Here is a 17,252-nt window from a genome sequence, read left to right as displayed (position 1 = left end):
ACGTATGTTCCTGTTTCATGGGGCATCTCTCTTTGGGGGTCGTGGCAGTTGAGAGGACTGACTACATTGGCTTTGGGTCTGGTTGAGTTTGGGCTTTGGATGTGCTCCAAACGACACTACAACTCTCATCCCTGCCCACCTTTCAGCCCCCAAATTCTTTTACTTATGTTAGTGGCAGTTTTATCATTATGATTATTCACAGACACTAAATACTGCTGCTATCCCACAGAGGTATATCACAACTGAAATTCACAGCTTCTGGTGGCACAACGGCATGTAAGTGTTTGTAGCGTGATGTTTCCAGTGGCTTTGCTTTCCTGTGTTTGTTCCCACCCTGGATTTTCACCAGAGGTGTGTTGGTCTGGAGCCCACCTGCTGCTCTTGCACAAAGCTGCAGTGAAACAGAGCTGCGGGCTTTGCTTCGGTACAGCCTGAAATTCAGGCCCAGTACTTGTTCATTGAAACGTTCATTGTATAGGAAGTGAAATACATACAATTTAGTGTTAATTTAGCATCAAACTAGAATAGTCTGTGTGTGGTGGTGAGAGAAAATTTTCTCTTCAGTTGCTGCATGTCTGCAGCCCTAGATAGACGTTTCTGAGCACAGTGTGGTTTATTTGTGATAGTCAAAGAACAACTGATCTTTGTAGAACTAGTTCTTGTGTTTATTGATGACTGTATTAGAAGGTTGACTATTTCTCTAGGGTCTTGATTTTGTTAACTCCTGGTTTACAAACCAACATCACTGATTCCATTCCTTTCTGCAGGTAGATACCTTCTTCTAATGCTAAAGAGAACTAGCAAATGCATAAAGTGAAATTATCAATCCAGTATTAATTAATGCTGTTTCTCAGCAACATACTGATTTCTAGGCTGAAGACCAAGTATTAGCAGTGGTTTTATTTTGTTTTGGTTTATTGTCATTAAGGAGACCTGTTGTCAGTTTTCATAAAGGAGAACAGATATGCCACTGAACACCTGAAATGTGTTTTTTTCAAAATTAGGTTCTCATTAGTACGTTCAAGATTTGCAGTAATAAGCAGGTTTGAACTTCACGACTCAACAAGTTGGGATCTTGCGTTTTTTGGTGTTTCTTAGAGATGAGTGGAAAATGTGTAGTGTTCTTTAGTTCTGTAATGTTGCTGGCAGAAACTCTTTGTCTGTTAGCTTAATATTCCCACTAACTGTTGGTCTGAAAACTGTAGGCGATCTGTCATAGTCCTTTAACATTTAACTCATCCATTCCAAGGCTGTTAAAAACAGCGCGCTCCCCCCATCCCAAACTCACAAGAGACAGTATGCGTACTTACATTTTCCCTCAAGAAACCAAATAAAGTTCAACCCAGAGAGAGAAATGTACTGAATCTGTATCAAATAAGCAGGGAAAGTGCCCATTTTCTGACAGTGAATGTTTCTGCTCAAGTGTTTGCACTGGATTGTAATGAAGCTTTGATTAAGCAGATTAAATAGACAAAAGCAGTGAAACTTCAAAGGGTGACCAAATGTGCTGAGGTTTTATTTCCCCAATCTCTAGTGTGCTTTTGCCTTCCTCTCATTAGCACAGAAAAAATAAGCCAGCAGAGCATATGTGTTGTCCAGCTGTAGTGCCTACAGTGACTGATTTCTAACAGGGTTTTTAGGTGTATGGAAGGTTTTTTTCAACTTAGAAATAGGTAACCAGCCTCCTGTGAGAGGGTTTTTAAGAATGACTGCACAACTGAGAGCTCGGCTGTATTGTAGAGCTCATTTTAGATACCAAATGCAAAAGCTTCCAAACACAAATATTAAGTCTGTGATGTAATCCAATGGCTAATTAACTGTTCTCACACGAAGCACACAAAACAGCAGAAATTCTGTTCCTTGGTCACCTATGGGGAATAAAGTAAAGCAGTACTCAGTGACATGGTGTAAAAATCCAAGTTGTTTTGGTATTTCTAGCTTGAATTTTCCAGTATTCTCTACAAAATGGTTAAACGTGCAGCATCAGTTACCATTTATATTTTGAAGAGTATTTCCTGCACTGCGGGATTGATTTGGGCATTTGTGTCACTCAGTCAAGAAGTTATCAGAGACCACACAGAAGCCTGAAATTTTATTTGGGGAAAAAAGTCAATATGTTTAAAATATATAAAATAGTAATAAACCCTAAATTAATTAACATAATTTAGATTGTAAATATATAATTTAGAAAGTAGATAAATTACTTAACTGCTGTAACAGGTTCCTGTTAAGCTAATTTTACAACATTAAAGTTCATAAATTAGTATGGTGTGTAAGCACAAATAACAACACTGGACATAGTTGTAAAACAGCAGTGAATTTGGACACTGTGGTTTGGGATTAATTAGAAAAACAGCTAGGAAAATGAGTGTAATTCCAATCAAATAAACTTTTTGGCACTCTGAATATTTTGAATAGCCTGAATACCTGTAAATTAGTAAAATCGGGTTCTGAACAGGTAAACAGCATTTGTTTGATGTAACCTCTCACCTCCATGTACCACAGAGCCTCTTGGATCTCCCTGCCTTGTTTTCTTCTGTACTTTTCTAGAACTGTACTTCAATAACTACACTCTGATGCTATAAAACTAAAGCATTTTCTGAGCTCTGTTTCCAGTAATACTATTGCTAAAATTTGTCCTGTAAAAGCCTTGCCAGAAAACATATAAAAAGAAATCTGTAAATGTTTTGGGGAACAAAGGCTTTTTAGGTTCATTTGAAGAAGAAATGTAAGGAGCCAAGACAGGAAAGCTGACCAACTTACATGGCCTTTAGATATTAAATTGAATACTATCTTCCTTCCAATTTTGCTACATAATCAAGCTCTAAAGCCTGAAACATGCCTTGTCATTCAGGCAGCAAGAAACACTGTAAGCTACGTGAAGTTTTGTCTGAGTTCTTAACCCTTCCTCACCCTCTGGTGCTGAGAGCTCCCAAACAACTCGTTTTAAATTGAAAGGAGCTGGTTCTGCCCCGGTAGATCAGTAAGTACGTTGGAGCGAAGAGCTGAAGTGCAGGATCTCCCAGGCCACTGACCGGCAAGGCATTCCGGCTCAGAGGCACCTGAAATAGGCAACCGAGGCAAGCGTTTACATACCGGGGCAGGTTATGGACAGCTTTTTCATGAAGTAGGAGCTTGCAATTACTTGCAACTATTTGCAATGAAGGAACTTCAAGTAGGCTCCTATTATTTCAGACATAATGGAGGAAAGGAAGAAGCAAGACAGGAACTAACAAGTCAACAAACAAAGGAACTTCAGAGACAGCTCTTGCCTCACGCACACAAAGAAGATGAGCTGCCACTGCCTCCACGCACCGCGCTGTAGGTCTGCGGCACTTACGGGCTAGTTCGGTCTGGAAGCTATTCCCGGCAGGCTAGCAGAGCATTCACCCAACAGAGATCTGTCTGCAGCTGACTTTCTTAACTCAGGGTATCAGCAAGGTTTTTAGTTCTTTCTCTAGCAAAGCTCCCCCCCCCCCCCCTTTTCTTTTTTGAAGGCACCCTGAACGGTCTTGTGTCATTTTTAGCTTTTGTCTCTGCGAAACTTTCATTTCGCTTCCACAAAGGAAACTAAAGCAAAGCATATGACATTTGCTTTCTACTTGAAAAGTGAGTTAAGACACAGTTCCTTAATTCAAACACAGGAGAAGCAGCTTTTATCAGCAAGACAAAGTTATCGGTGTCATCGAATCGTGAGTGTTCTTTAATGTTTTTCATTCCTTAAAAATTAAAAGGCTGCTTTTGAGTTAATTTAAAGAAGTTAACTAAATATTGGTTTGTTACTGCAAGCACAATGATGCTTTGCCTTGGTGATGTTTGTAGGGACAGAAGGCCTCCAAGTAAGAAGCCATGGGAAATGATGGCTGCAGCTGTTTCTGCACCCCCTCCCTTCAGCGTGCCCAAACTGCAGGCTGCATCCCCGCAGCACTCCCTGCCTGCATTGTGCAGATCTCAGATTTTCTTCTAGCTTGCCTAAACATCCTTGTTTTGAGAATGGCTGTAAGCCTGGTCTAGTTTCTGGTTTGCAGACACAGTATAATAGGCCAACACATTTTATTTTGTTGTTTTCTGCTCCTGTTTCACAGATAAGCAATACCAGAAGAGTTTGTACTTTTTCTGTCAAAAGTTTTTTTCAGTTTAAGGAATGCCTCCTCCCGAGACACATCTTGTTAAGAGTAAGATGCCTTAGGAATGACTGTAACTTGATGTCCAACAGGAAGAAATTATTTTGTTGATTGTTAATCAAGCACAGAAAGTTTTTGGGAAGCAATTTCTACACACAAAGAGCAATACTGAAATATTATTTGGAGTAAATACTATTGATCTATTTATGTCACCATTTATGCTATTTTTCTGTACTGCTTTGAGTCCATTTGCTGTTCACTAAAACAGGAAGAAGCAACTGCATTTTTCGGTAGACCTTCAGATAAACAGTAAAATTTCAAGACCGGCATCTTTGTGCATAAAGGTTTTTACACACATTGGAGGTTTGAATTTCATCAAAGTCATGGAAAATTCACATCACCTGCTTCCTTCATGAGTAGATGTATCTTGTATTTAAAAGTGATTTAATGATTTCAGTGTTTGTTTTTAAAAACAGTAGCTGAAAATAGAAGGCAAATGTTACTATATCTGCCACACAGAAATTTTTCAGTACATTTCCTCTTATTTTTTCTCCCTTCTAAGGGTCAAAAGGCTTGGATAGAGAAGACCTTTTCTAAAAGAGAATGCATCTATGTAATTGCCAACAACAAAGACGTTAGCAGGTAACATTTGAAATTTTTGTTTTGGCCAACAGAAAAGGTTAATACTGAAGAAGCTGGACTTGATTTGGATTTAGACGTGTGAACTGAGACGCAGTTTACTCATGCCCTTAAAGGGAGATGACAGGAACAAAAGTGCAGGACATGCTTGCACTCAAATCTGTACAGAGCCACGGGACATGTCATACAGAGATGATAAGGCTGGACAGCAGAAGGGGGAATGAGTTTCGAGTTCTTAGCTTTGCAAACCAGATCATAAACTCAGACTGAATTGTGAAAGCAAGGATGCAATAATGTGCACTGTGAAGCAAGTGGTACCATTCTTCACAGCTGGTGTGACACTACTACTAACACCACTATCCAGGGGGACTGGAATTGTTAGTCCAAATATTTATGTTATTGCTACTGCATGGGCTAGCTAAATTGTGGTCCAGCTTGCTTGGGTAACGTAACAGTTTGTCACATGCTAGCTGTCACCTCAGAGCAAGAAACAGATGGCCACTGCTCCTGTTCTGCTTTCTTCCTGCTTTCCTGTCCTTTAGCTTAGAATAGCTTTCCAGTGCAACAGAAGTGAATTTTTTTATCTCTGCTTGTTAAGAAACATCTGTGGGCTGGTAATTCTGGCATATGTGTGTGCAAGTACAACAGATATGACCTAGAAGAGATGTTTCTATGATTTGTGTAGAGAAAGGCATGGTCAGCTGACAATCTAATTTCTGATTTATCTTTTTTTTTTTCTTTTTTTTTTCTCCCCATCCGATATTGAAGATACTATAATTAAAGTCACTTCAAATTTTAACTTACAGGTGCTGCTGTGGCCAGCTCATTAACCAACATATTCCACCTCCTCCAAGTATAACAGCTAATAAAAATGGAGAAGAAACAAAGCAAGTGGAAGCTCAGCCAGAGAAATGGTCTGTCAGTAAGCACACCCAAACATACCCAACTGATGCCTACGGAAACCTTGAATTCCAGGGAGGAGGACATTCAAATAAGGCCATGGTAAGGAGCGTAGGCTGCTCTGAGGTATTTATCTGATCCGTTAGATATGTCAGGGTTCCAGCTCACTCAGGGCATAATCCATTGAATCGAAGGAGGTCTCTATGCTGTCTCAGAAAGGTGTGGACAAGATACGGGGTGGGGGAAATAATTCCTACTTAGGAAGCACCTTAAAACAGTTTCATTGAAGTTACTGTCAGTAAATATCAGGGAAAGAAGCAGCTGCATGTATTAATGCCCATGATTCTATCTGTATTAGATTTGTGGGCCAAATAACACAGCTTGATACAGATTTTTTTTTCTAAGGTTTGAAGTCTAATAAAAATATAAATTAATATTAATTTCTTGAAAGACAGAGGCCTGGCAGAGCTGGAAAATGGACTGCTGAGTTTTCTTAGCAGTAACAGCAAGGCAAGCTTCTGCAAAAGAATGTATTTCTGTTTTGCCTCTTCTGAACAAATCCAAACCTACATTTGTTTCTTTGCCCATTTGCTTTCTTATCTCTCTGCTGAGACTGCCGCTTGAGACAACCGCACTGCAAAAACTTTTCCAAAATATACGGGTGATCTTGGTGGTTTTGTTAATGATTATTTGTTTTTAAAGCAGAAATAAACATGAGTTTATTTCATAGCTTTCTTTGATGGAGTGGTAGTTTGAAAAGAGATCACGATGGAATTAAACCGAGAAGAATGCAAAGTATTGCTTCAGAGGCAGAAATACATACATCAACAGTGAACGGCATAAAATGTAACATAAGCCGCCTGTTTCTTAGGAAGGTTGTTGCTTCTCTTTGGCAGTCAAACCAGAGGATTTAGGAGCAATACAAAACACCTTCCAGTCATTTTAAATAGGTGGCTTCCAATGATGCAGATTTGTAGTAAGAGTTTAGGATCACTTGATTGCAGTCAGTTTTGCAGGTGAAGAGGAAAGCAGTCCTTTTAAAATTCATGAGGCCAGTGGTAAATTCTCAATAGCAAAGTGAAAGGTTTCAACCTGTTTTTTCTAATCATAAACAGCAGAGAAATTTAATGATGTGTAGTTTAAAAATTTTAAAATTCTTTCTTCAGATGGAAGGCTTAATATAACCATTCTTTGCTCAATCAATAGAAAATTTTCAGAGCAAATGGAATGCTAATATTACACATTGCTCTTTGCAGTATATCCGTGTCTCATATGACACTAAACCAGATTCTCTGCTGCATCTCATGGTGAAAGACTGGCAACTGGAACTGCCCAAACTCTTAATCTCTGTCCATGGAGGCCTCCAGAACTTTGAAATGCAACCTAAATTAAAGCAAGTATTTGGAAAAGGCCTGATAAAGGCTGCCGTGACTACAGGAGCTTGGATTTTCACCGGAGGTGTTAGTACAGGTAAGCAATTACCAGCACTTTTAGTTTACTTAAGAATTCAATGTTGTTCATTCACTAATCTTTCCCACAGGCAGAAGATTTAAGTCTACATGAATGAGTCATTAGCCACTAGACCAAAAAAGGAGCATTGTAATCATTTGTGTTAATCTCCTACCCATCCCAGACCATAAGATTTTCCGGGGTTAGTATCAATTTGCATTACTCAGTGTTTCCCCTGAAAACAAAATTAATCTGTGGTTTCAGTAGCAAGGAATCTACCACTAGTTATAATACATTTTTTTTCAGTGGTTGGTTACCCTTGTAGTTAATAAATCTCCCACTCCAAATTTGTCTAGCCTAACCTTCTTACTGTTTTTTTTGCACAAAGATCTTTCTGTTACTAAAAATATATTTTGTGAGCATATTTCATACACAGCACTTTTGTCAAACTGCACAGGCTGAGTTCCATAAAACTCTTGCACTAAGCATGTTTTCCAGTCCGTCAGCCATTATCACACCTCTGCTTTTAACTCTCTAGTTTTTTAACAGCCTGCTTGAATTTTGGGTGCTGCAATTTTTGAGACAGCGTTTGATGAAGCTTTTAATCCCTGAAGTTAAATACTCTTTCTGCTTCCATTTGGCATTTCCCTGTTCATACAGCCAAGGACTGAGTTAGCTTTAGGCTGTGTGATCTCTCTGAAAGGTGGTGATCAATTGATAATCCACCTTAAATGCCACATCCCTGACTCATTGTCTCCGTGGTGTCACCCACCACCACCCATGTACACCCTCTGTCTTATTATTACGTAAGGTATTTATACTTAAATGAATGACTCTAAAATTAGCAATCTTGAAACACAAACCTGAGGTCAGTTGTAAATGTCTCTACTCAGACACTGCAATCTCCTATTTGTATTTTCCTTTGGTTTCCTGGCCACCTGGAACAGTTCTGTTTCCTTCCTTTTTGACCATATCTAAAACATGGTATGTATGGCAGCTCCACGTAACTCCACCAGGAGGTTTTTGGCACTATTCCTGGATTCTGTCAAAAAAAAGTGTCTGATACAATGTCCAAAACTTGAATGACATGTTGAAAAATAGCTGTCTGATGAATCCCTATAAATTGTTACATTTTGAGACCAGTTGATTTCTGATTAATTTCATTTATGTTGATATAAATTCTGAGAGACCTTCAAAAAACATTCAGATTCAAACTTTCATTGTAATATTTCTATAACAGTATCTTTATTTAGCTGAAATAAATCTTTATATCAAGTTATCTCCCAGAAAACTATGTAAGTTAAGAATTAATTCCTTTGACTTGTTTTACAACAAAAATCTAATGTCTTTAAGGGAAGGTGATAATTGCTCTTCAGAATAATTTTAACGAGAAAAAATATTTCTTTCCTAACTACAGGGTTGGAGGGCTTTTCTTGCTCAGACCCCTGTGATAGCATTCCATATGTGTTTAGCATTGTGTACAATCAATAATATAATTCCAGACAATGGCACAGTTTACACTGTGGCAATTTAAGTAACTGGGTCTTGCAAAGACTTCATTGAATTCAGAAGAAGGATGTGAAAAAGCAGTAGGATTCACATGCAACTATTACAAAATAAAAGCATGGGGTTGTCTTCATTTCATGTTCTATGATAGAGGTAGCAGTTCAGTAGTGAAAGCAATCCAGAAAAGCAGGTAACTCCATGAAAGGCAAGAAGAAAATTCTGGTTTTAGTCATCTCTTAAAAGTGCCAAATATGAATTAAATCAGTTGTACCTATAGGTGTCATTCGTCATGTGGGAGATGCCTTGAAAGATCATTCTTCCAAATCCAGAGGACGAATATGTGCCGTAGGAATTGCACCATGGGGCATTGTAGAAAACAAGGAAGATCTGATAGGAAAAGATGTAAGTCTTTAAAGAAACTCCTGTGTAATTAGCAATGTCAGCTGTGTAACAAAAGACACTGTTCATCTTTTTGGAGTATTAATATTTTAACTGTTTCTAAAGCATGCCTAAGAGCTGAAAATGAGCAATTTCTTGAAGAAAAGCTGTTGTTTAATGTATTGTCAGGTTGTCATACGTGACCTCAAAGTAAATGTGGCGCTAGCAAGGTTTCCATTGCTGTCAGTAGTTGAGATCTCTCTGGTGACAGTTTTGGGTCCTAACTTCAGTGTGGCACACTGAGACTTCTGTAAATCATGTAAGGGCCTTCATGTGCACAACAAGACTGTCATTTATTGTAGATGGGCACTCTGCAGTGGCATATTAATTACTAGGAACTCCAATGAGAATGTAGTTTCAAATGCAGTAAGAAGATTATGGAACACAGTGTGTGATCAAGGAGAGTACATTAACGAGCTTAGGGGACAAAGCAGGAGAGTGCACAGATGTGACTGTCATCCTCCAAAGAAAACACCGCTGTGGAGAGTTAAAATTTCAAATGTAAAATTATGTTCCGTTTCTAATTCTTCGATATTTTTGGTTATAAGTGTCTGGTTGATTGGTTTTCTCATAAGGCATGTGCTTCTGTTGGGCGGTGTTGGGGGATTTTCATATTTAGTTCTTAGTTCTAATCTGGGTGCATCTGTCCTTTTGACACACAGGTAACACGGGTTTACCAAACAATGTCAAACCCGCTCAGTAAGCTCTCTGTGCTCAACAGTTCCCATACCCACTTCATTCTGGCAGACAACGGTACGCTAGGTAAATATGGAGCTGAAGTAAAGTTACGACGTCAGCTGGAAAAACACATTTCCCTCCAGAAAATTAACACACGTAAGTACAGCGGGGCAAACAGTACACATAATAAGGGGAGAGGAGAAAACCTGAATTACATCAAGGTATTGAAATTAAATGCTTCTTTCTAGCAGGAATTTGATCGGGACTGTGTGGCTAAGAGCATACGCTGTCTGATAAGTGGTGAATGATCTAACAGCACGGAAAACCCAGAAAAGTGAGGATTGCATAAAGGGAGGAAGAAAAGTGGAGAAATAATAGCGAGGAGAAGCTTCAAAGCAGTAAGAATTTAAGGAAAGGGAAACGTAAAGAATTTCTGCATGTCTAGCTAGAATTCATAAGCATCAGTAGATACACAGAATGGGGTGATTTTTTACAGTTCCTGTTTACAGGAATCCTGTGCAGTTCATTGGTTTCTGATTCCAAATGTTTGTACTAACATTTTATTTTCTCTTTTATATGAATTTGTTTCATTTGAAATGTCACCCTCAAAATTCTTTGATCTTCCAGATAAACTCAGCTTGGTTTTGATTTTTAATTAAGCCATTTCAAGATAATTTTACATCAGTGCTTTCATATTTAGAGGTTTGTGCAGTTACAACCTTTTGAAAACAGCTTTCTAGAATTCTTTTTGTCATTACTTTGAAAAAAATATTTTAAAAGACGTTTTTTCATTAACAGTTTTGTAGGAAAACAATGGGGTTTTAAAGCATAAAGAAATTTAAAGAATTAATAGCTATGGTTTTCCAGCAACTAAAGAAAAAAAACCCACAAAAAACCAAAAATGCAACAGCAACCTAATTAAAAATGGTCCAAAAAAAAGTTAATAGTCTTTGAATCCACACTTCAATTAAGAGCTACTGGAGAATAGACATCAGTGCTACCTGTTGTCTTTCTGACTTCTTACAGATCCATTGTAACCTGTGTAGGCCCATATAAATAAGAAAAACCCAAACATTCAGCATGACAATTGCATTGAACTCTACAAACAATAGGGTTTAAGTCCTGTTATGGGTAAAGCGGAAAAATGACAGTGTGTGCCAGGTGAAGCTGAAAGGCCGCAAGGTATCTAAGCATCCTAGGAAGTCTTCCAAGTACTGCTGTTTGCCTACAGTAGGCTGAAGACACGGAGCTCACCAAAATGATGCCCCTTGCCTTTGAGTGTGGAGACAGCGTTGTGCACTGTTGCCCGCAGACACTGGAAATAACTAACGTTACCGATGGGTTAGTCATCTTTGTCTTCTGCAGAAGTGCTGGGAGAGCTGTAACACTGTAAAAGGGTGTGCTGGCTTGGAAGATCAGGAAGTTAGGGCCCAGAGGCAAGGTGTTCTGTATCATTTTGTTTAATACTACTGGGGCTGGGGATACTGGTTCTGATTTCAGTTGTGTTTGGTGATTTTTGTCATGAGGAGGACAAAGTTGGGAATACACATAGGAATGAAGAGTTCTGTGAAGGGCTGCAGTACACCTACTGGTAACAACATACAGGGAGTTGTTTTGTTTCTTTTTAAACTTCAAGCGCAGGCACCTCTTCTGGAAATCTCAGCAGGAATCACTAAGGATTTCACGGACACACAGGCTGGCCCATGCTCTGTGACTCCTTATCAGAGCTGGGGTATACTGACAGGAGGATGTCAGGAAGCTTCTGCTGTTATTGTGCATGGCGTTCCTTTTCTTCAGAGAGGAATGAAGGGTGAAAATACGAACTCTTTCACGCGTTCTCAGACGTACAAAAAAGTGCATCTTTATAAAGTGCTGGTCATTTTAGAGATTAAGAACTGAATTCATATGCTTATAATAGTGGGATTAGTCAGCCTGCAGGTAATGTTTTGTCCTTCATTTCCCCATGTATCTTGTGACCAAGGATACTGAGACCATGTGACCTGTGGGCTTCCCTTTGTCATCCTATGCCTGGAGATCACAGTGAGGCAGGGACAGCAAAGGGATGCTCAGCTGTCGTCTCTTGCATCGGCCAGCCATTTCAGCCTCATGATAAAGACACTAACTTCATATTTTTTATCTTAGGAGAAAGCATAGGTATATGTCACCTTACTGAAGACTTCTTGTAGGTGACCAATGAAGAGTTAAAACATGAAAGACACTAGCTGGGAGCCATCCAAGTAACAGTGAAGCTAGTGGAGTAATAGGAGATTCACGTTAGCTGTTTCATCTGTACATGGTGTCTGTTGAAAGAGGTTACAAACAGCTCACCAGCACTAAGTGAATAAGTGATCAGTACGGAGCTGATGCAAAAACAGGGGCCAGGAGGCATCTTACTCTTCCTTTAAGGGCTATGAAACGGCATACGGAGATTTTTCCTGGTGTTGGCCATGAAGTGATGCTCTAACACAGAAATCACATCCACTCATAATATTCAACCTCTTAAACTAAGTTTCAGTGACACGTCTTTTTTTGTTTCTGTTCTTCTGTTTTTTGCAGGGCTGGGACAAGGCGTTCCTGTAGTTGGGCTCATAGTGGAAGGGGGTCCCAATGTTATCTCCATTGTCTTAGAGTGTCTACGAGAAGAACCGCCTCTCCCTGTTGTGATATGTGATGGCAGCGGACGAGCATCAGATATTCTGTCGTTTGCACACAAGTATTCAGAAGAAGGAGGGTAAGATTCTGAGATCTTTGCCAAAGCTGTGTCTTGCTCGGGAGGACAATGTAGGACTATATGCCTTGCTTTCATTAAAGCTTCATAAAAAACACCTCAGGGACAAAATGCTAACAGAGGCATGCTGCTGTCAGCTTTTGTTGCCTCTTTGATCTTAGCCTTGTGTTAATGAGTAGAAGTTGTTACCACTTGCAATGTATTTGATGATCAACTGAAATAATCTCGCTCTCAATGCAGCATACTGTCATACACGCTCCATCAAAATTTGCTGCAGTTGGTGCTGGGTTGGGCATGTTAGAAACAAGGAACAAGTGGTTCCCAATAATTACTCTTGCCTTGGGCCAGGACTGAGGTTACTTAGTGCATGTATCTGCAAAATTTTTACTGCCTGATTCTAGTGTGTTCTGTGAATGGGCTTCATTCCCCAAGAGTGCTAGACAAGCTGAAAAAATATTTGGCTTCCTGCCATTCTATTGCTATTTTTTGCACCTGTGATGGTTCTTCAGGGCAGTGGTGCCGGATGTCATGAACAGCGTGGAGGATGTTGTCTGGAGCATTCTGCTCCACAGCCCTCCTGTCCATTGCCCAAACAAATCTGTAAAAGTGAGTCCTAATCCAACGTTTTCTAGAGTCTGTTATTTTTATGGTTGGTTGCCCCTTTAGTTGATAGAAGGTATGGTTAGTTTAAAGAAGATACTAGGCTAAGCTTATACTAGCAATGTAAAGCTCATCTGACCTGCAGAATACAATACCTGTCCTGAAAAATACTCCAAGTGGAAGCAGAGTATTGCATTTTTAATTTAAAATATTGTTTCTCCCAGTCGAGTTGCATACATTCCCCATTGTCATTGTTAGTATCAGGATTTTATCTTTAGTAGCTAGGTTCAGGCAAAACCCTAGTATATTGTCTTGGTTGGGGTATGACACGCTCAGCTTGCACTGAAGAAATAACCTATTGCCTTGACTGAAGCTGAAGTTTAGCTGGGATTAAATATTAAGCAGACAACTAGTATTGTCCAGCAGTGCAGATGTTATTTGCTGAATTGGGAGAGCAACTCTAATGCTGGATTTTTTTTTTATGTTTACGTATAGTACGTACTTAATCCTATCAACAGTATTTATGATTCAGAAACTATCTTTTCCTTTCTATCAACCAAGCCTCCTTAGTTCAGATCAAACTTTCCCTTTTTTTTTTTTTATATTTTCCTTTTCTTTCTCATTCATCCTTCCTATCAGCTCATAGGTAATTGAAAGAGCTTATCGAGATCAGTCTGTCTGAGATCTGCTCACTGCATGACTTTCTCTCCCAGGGCGTATGATACAATGTCCAATTTTCTTCTCCAGTAATTATGATAAGATAAATGTGTTAATCTGGTAAGGCAGGTCTGTAATGAGAATTTTTTGTCAGCTCTACTGTCTAAAAGAACAATTTTCTCACAGTGGACTTTGAATTTCACTGCACTTCACAGGCTCAGCTGTCTCACTACTGTGAGTGCATGCTGATAACAATGGTTGCCATCATCTGGAAATACATGTGTTTTATAAAGAAATGAAGATTGAAGGGTTATGTTGCAGATTACTTTGAGAGACCAAACATTTCTGACCTTTCTAGAATGTTTTCAATCAAATTTTTTTAATCATCTTTTGGTTTGTTCGTTTCTCACTTGGGTATTATGAGGTTTCAGATATGCTAGCAATTTAAATCCTGTGTTTAAGAGGATAACCAAGATAACCAAGGTGACATCAGTAGTGTGAAATATTTTTGGGTTTTTATCTATATGCAAAGGGCCTTGCAACATTTAGGGGCAAAGTTAGGGGTCCTGTAAGGTGTACTGCTGAAATCCTGAAGACTGAACTTCTTACCAAAAGTGTATCTGTAACACATAATAGGAGCTACCTGCAGTATATTCCATGGAGAAAGGATAGTTCAGGTTCCCTGCCGGTTTTTAAATCAACGCTGAAGTACTGAGGTGCATAACAGCCAGTCTGGGTATGAATTTGCTGATTACTGTTAATTCTTCATGAACTCCTTATCTGTACTGAATGCAAAGATGCTGTGTGTTTTAATTTATTTTCATAATTAAGTCATTGCGCTGATGGATGAAAAAATGTCTCTCAAACAGCAGGCCTTCTGAATATATATTAATTCTGGCAATGTCTTCTCTTATGTCTTGTTTTTCGTTTAGGATAATAAGTGAATCCCTTAGGGACCAGCTTCTAGTTACCATCCAGAAAACCTTTAATTACAACAGGAATCAAGCTCATCAGCTGTTCATCATTCTTATGGAGTGCATGAAAAAAAAAGAACTTGTAAGTGCCCTAAAAGTAGTTCACAAAGATAATTTCTGTGACCACACTTTATGGAGTACTTTCAAATGCCATTCTCCCAGGGTTACAGTTTAACCTTCCCCCCCCTGCCCCGCACCACCCCCTCCTTTCCATATAGTTCCATGAATGTATGTAATCATTCATTCATAACCATAGGGCAAGAAAGGGATTTTGTGTTCTGGAAAGCGTCTAAAACCAATTTCAGATTCTTCTCCTGTGTAAGCTGATCAAGTCTGTTTTCACAGACATGAGCAAGGCAGACTAAGACACTGAGATAAATGCCCTAAAACCAGGATCAGCTGCAGAAAGCAGAGGAAAGATGATTGAAAAGGTTTCCAAGGAGCAATTAGCATTCAGAGTGCATCAGCACACTGTTGGTCCTCTGATACAGTTACTTTTTTAACAGCCTTTCATTCCAGTAAAATGGGCTCTTCAGGTCTTTCAAAAGAAACTGAAACATGAAGTGTTCTTGAAGGTCCCAGCCGTGCTTGATCCTGGCTTGTTGCAGGTACATTCCGTGTACTGCGCTACTGAGGTTCCTGCCCGTCTGCCCTATCCCAGCTGCAAAGAGAAGTGTGTTCAGGAAAGGACAGTCTTTAACAGTCACATCTGTTGTCTGTGAACTGTGTCTTAACTTGTGTTCACTGTGCCTGTGCCTTTGCAGGCAAAATGAATCTTTGAGTGTTTGACTAGTTGTCTTAGTGAATTTTTGCGAATAGGACCTGCCTTGAGTCCTGGTATAATTCCATTTCATTCTTTCATACAAATCCTAAACAGCTGTTTTAATAGCAAGTGAACAGTCTGATGGATTTTTTGGCATTTTTTTTGTTTAATTGCAGCTGGAACTGGTATGACTGATATTTTCATCTTTTCTGCTAAAGCTGCATGTTTCTATTAGAAACAAGAGAGAACTACCACAGCCTTCTCCTCAGACTGTGCATAGGGAATCAGATAACCAAACGGCGATTGAATTTAAGCATGAAATCAAGGCATTTTAATTCTTCAGGGTGCCTCATTGTATCGCTAAGGAACTGACATCTATAACAGGAGCAGCTATAAAGAAACTTCGAATGACAGATTAAACTTTTTAATGAGGCTGAGAATAGAGGGAGTTTTTTCTGAGTTTTTAGAAAAATGGTGTTCCATGCTACCTTAAAACCAAGTGTGTTTTCCTTCTACAGAGCCCACACTTTGTCTTTCATCAGCTTGGAGCCAAGTCTGGTCCTCCCAAGTTTACTGCTGTCTCAAATAGCTGATGTGAAACTTTTTCCTTAAAATTTTAAATAAACAGTAAACTGTATGTAGCATTCCTTACAGTTCTTACTCTTTTAAGTAGGGAGTGTTCTTTTGATTTCTAGAAGTAATTACTTAGTTGTTCAGTGAGAAATAATAAATTCTGCTCTGGTACCCAGAGAATTATAATGGAAGGGGGCAGGGAGTGGGGAAGTCATTTCCCCAGAGCATTTGCTTGTTACTTGCTGTGGCAATACTGCATGTAGTAGCTGCCGGTGTTTGCATTTCCAGACTGTGATTTGGAGCAAAGAAAATGGGTACAATGTCATTTTTAGTTATCTAAGCCTAAATCCTGACATACTTCCTTCTGAACTGGTGCAGTGATTTAGTCTGAGCCTGAGGTCAGGTGCATTGCTGTGAAAAAGGGGAGCAGCCCCTGCGTGTCATTGGTGTAAGTGCCATTGATTCTTAAGTCATAGCTTTTGTGCAAGTAAGAGCTGAATCAAATTGTCTAAAATTTGGCCTGTTTTACACACAGAGATCACAGAACATGAAGAGTCCCACCATTTTTTTGCTAGAGCTGTCCCTACCATGCACAGGCATGCTTCTGGTTCCATCTTTTTCTGTTGTGTGTTTTCATGATGACTTGATATTAGTAGGGAGTGAAGGGCTAACTCAAGAAAGAGAGCACTGGATCTCCCCTTAAGAGAAATAGGATACAGAGCTGAACGTGGCGCAGTGGTACTAATCATAAAGCAAAGAAACTTCCTCACATCTGTACATCAAGGTCTGTGCTAGTCCTCTTTTTATACAAGCTGCTCCCAATCAAAGTACCGATCAAGGCATTATTTTTACGTTACTTTTGAGCTTATTAAAACACTGGAAATTATGAGATCACTTTCATCAGATTAGAATTATCTCTGATGTTCCAGTCAAGGAACAGAGGAGCACAAAAAACCTTCAGAAATCCAGTTCACTGTATCCATTGAATGAATTCTGATTCCCTGAGATCTCCTGTTCTACTTTTCAACACACTTTAAATCTCACATCAATAGAAAGGTGGCTAGCAAAGGATTTGGAACATAAAGGAAGTTTATGTTATGAAGAAGTTTAATGATGTTTGCTATTTTTTCTTTCTTCTGCTTTGAAAAGGGCAGGCACTAGAATGGGTTTTGAAATTTTTCAGATGTTAAGTAAAATCACTTCTTTAAGTATAACACCAACTG

At 39.2% G+C, this 17,252-nt stretch overlaps 1 protein-coding gene across 10 annotated transcripts in view; it reads left to right on the top strand.

Moving 5' to 3' along the window:
- The window catches only part of TRPM1 (transient receptor potential cation channel subfamily M member 1), a 109,417-nt gene that overhangs the window by 56,648 nt on the left and 35,517 nt on the right, over nt 1–17,252 (top strand). For all 10 annotated transcript variants that reach the window (XM_037395342.1, XM_037395341.1, XM_037395343.1 and 7 more), the window contains 7 exons: nt 4,687–4,766; nt 5,570–5,765; nt 6,920–7,133; nt 8,896–9,020; nt 9,719–9,890; nt 12,291–12,465; nt 14,652–14,775. In XM_037395342.1, the coding sequence (XP_037251239.1) occupies nt 4,687–4,766; nt 5,570–5,765; nt 6,920–7,133; nt 8,896–9,020; nt 9,719–9,890; nt 12,291–12,465; nt 14,652–14,775 (1,086 nt within the window). The remainder of the gene's footprint in view (nt 1–4,686; nt 4,767–5,569; nt 5,766–6,919; nt 7,134–8,895; nt 9,021–9,718; nt 9,891–12,290; nt 12,466–14,651; nt 14,776–17,252) is intronic.

The sequence above is a fragment of the Falco rusticolus genome, chromosome 7 (assembly GCF_015220075.1).
Source record: "Falco rusticolus isolate bFalRus1 chromosome 7, bFalRus1.pri, whole genome shotgun sequence".
NCBI lineage: Eukaryota > Metazoa > Chordata > Aves > Falconiformes > Falconidae > Falco > Falco rusticolus.
Note: the sequence above shows the minus strand (reverse complement) of the source record. Positions and strands in the feature narration are given on the sequence as shown.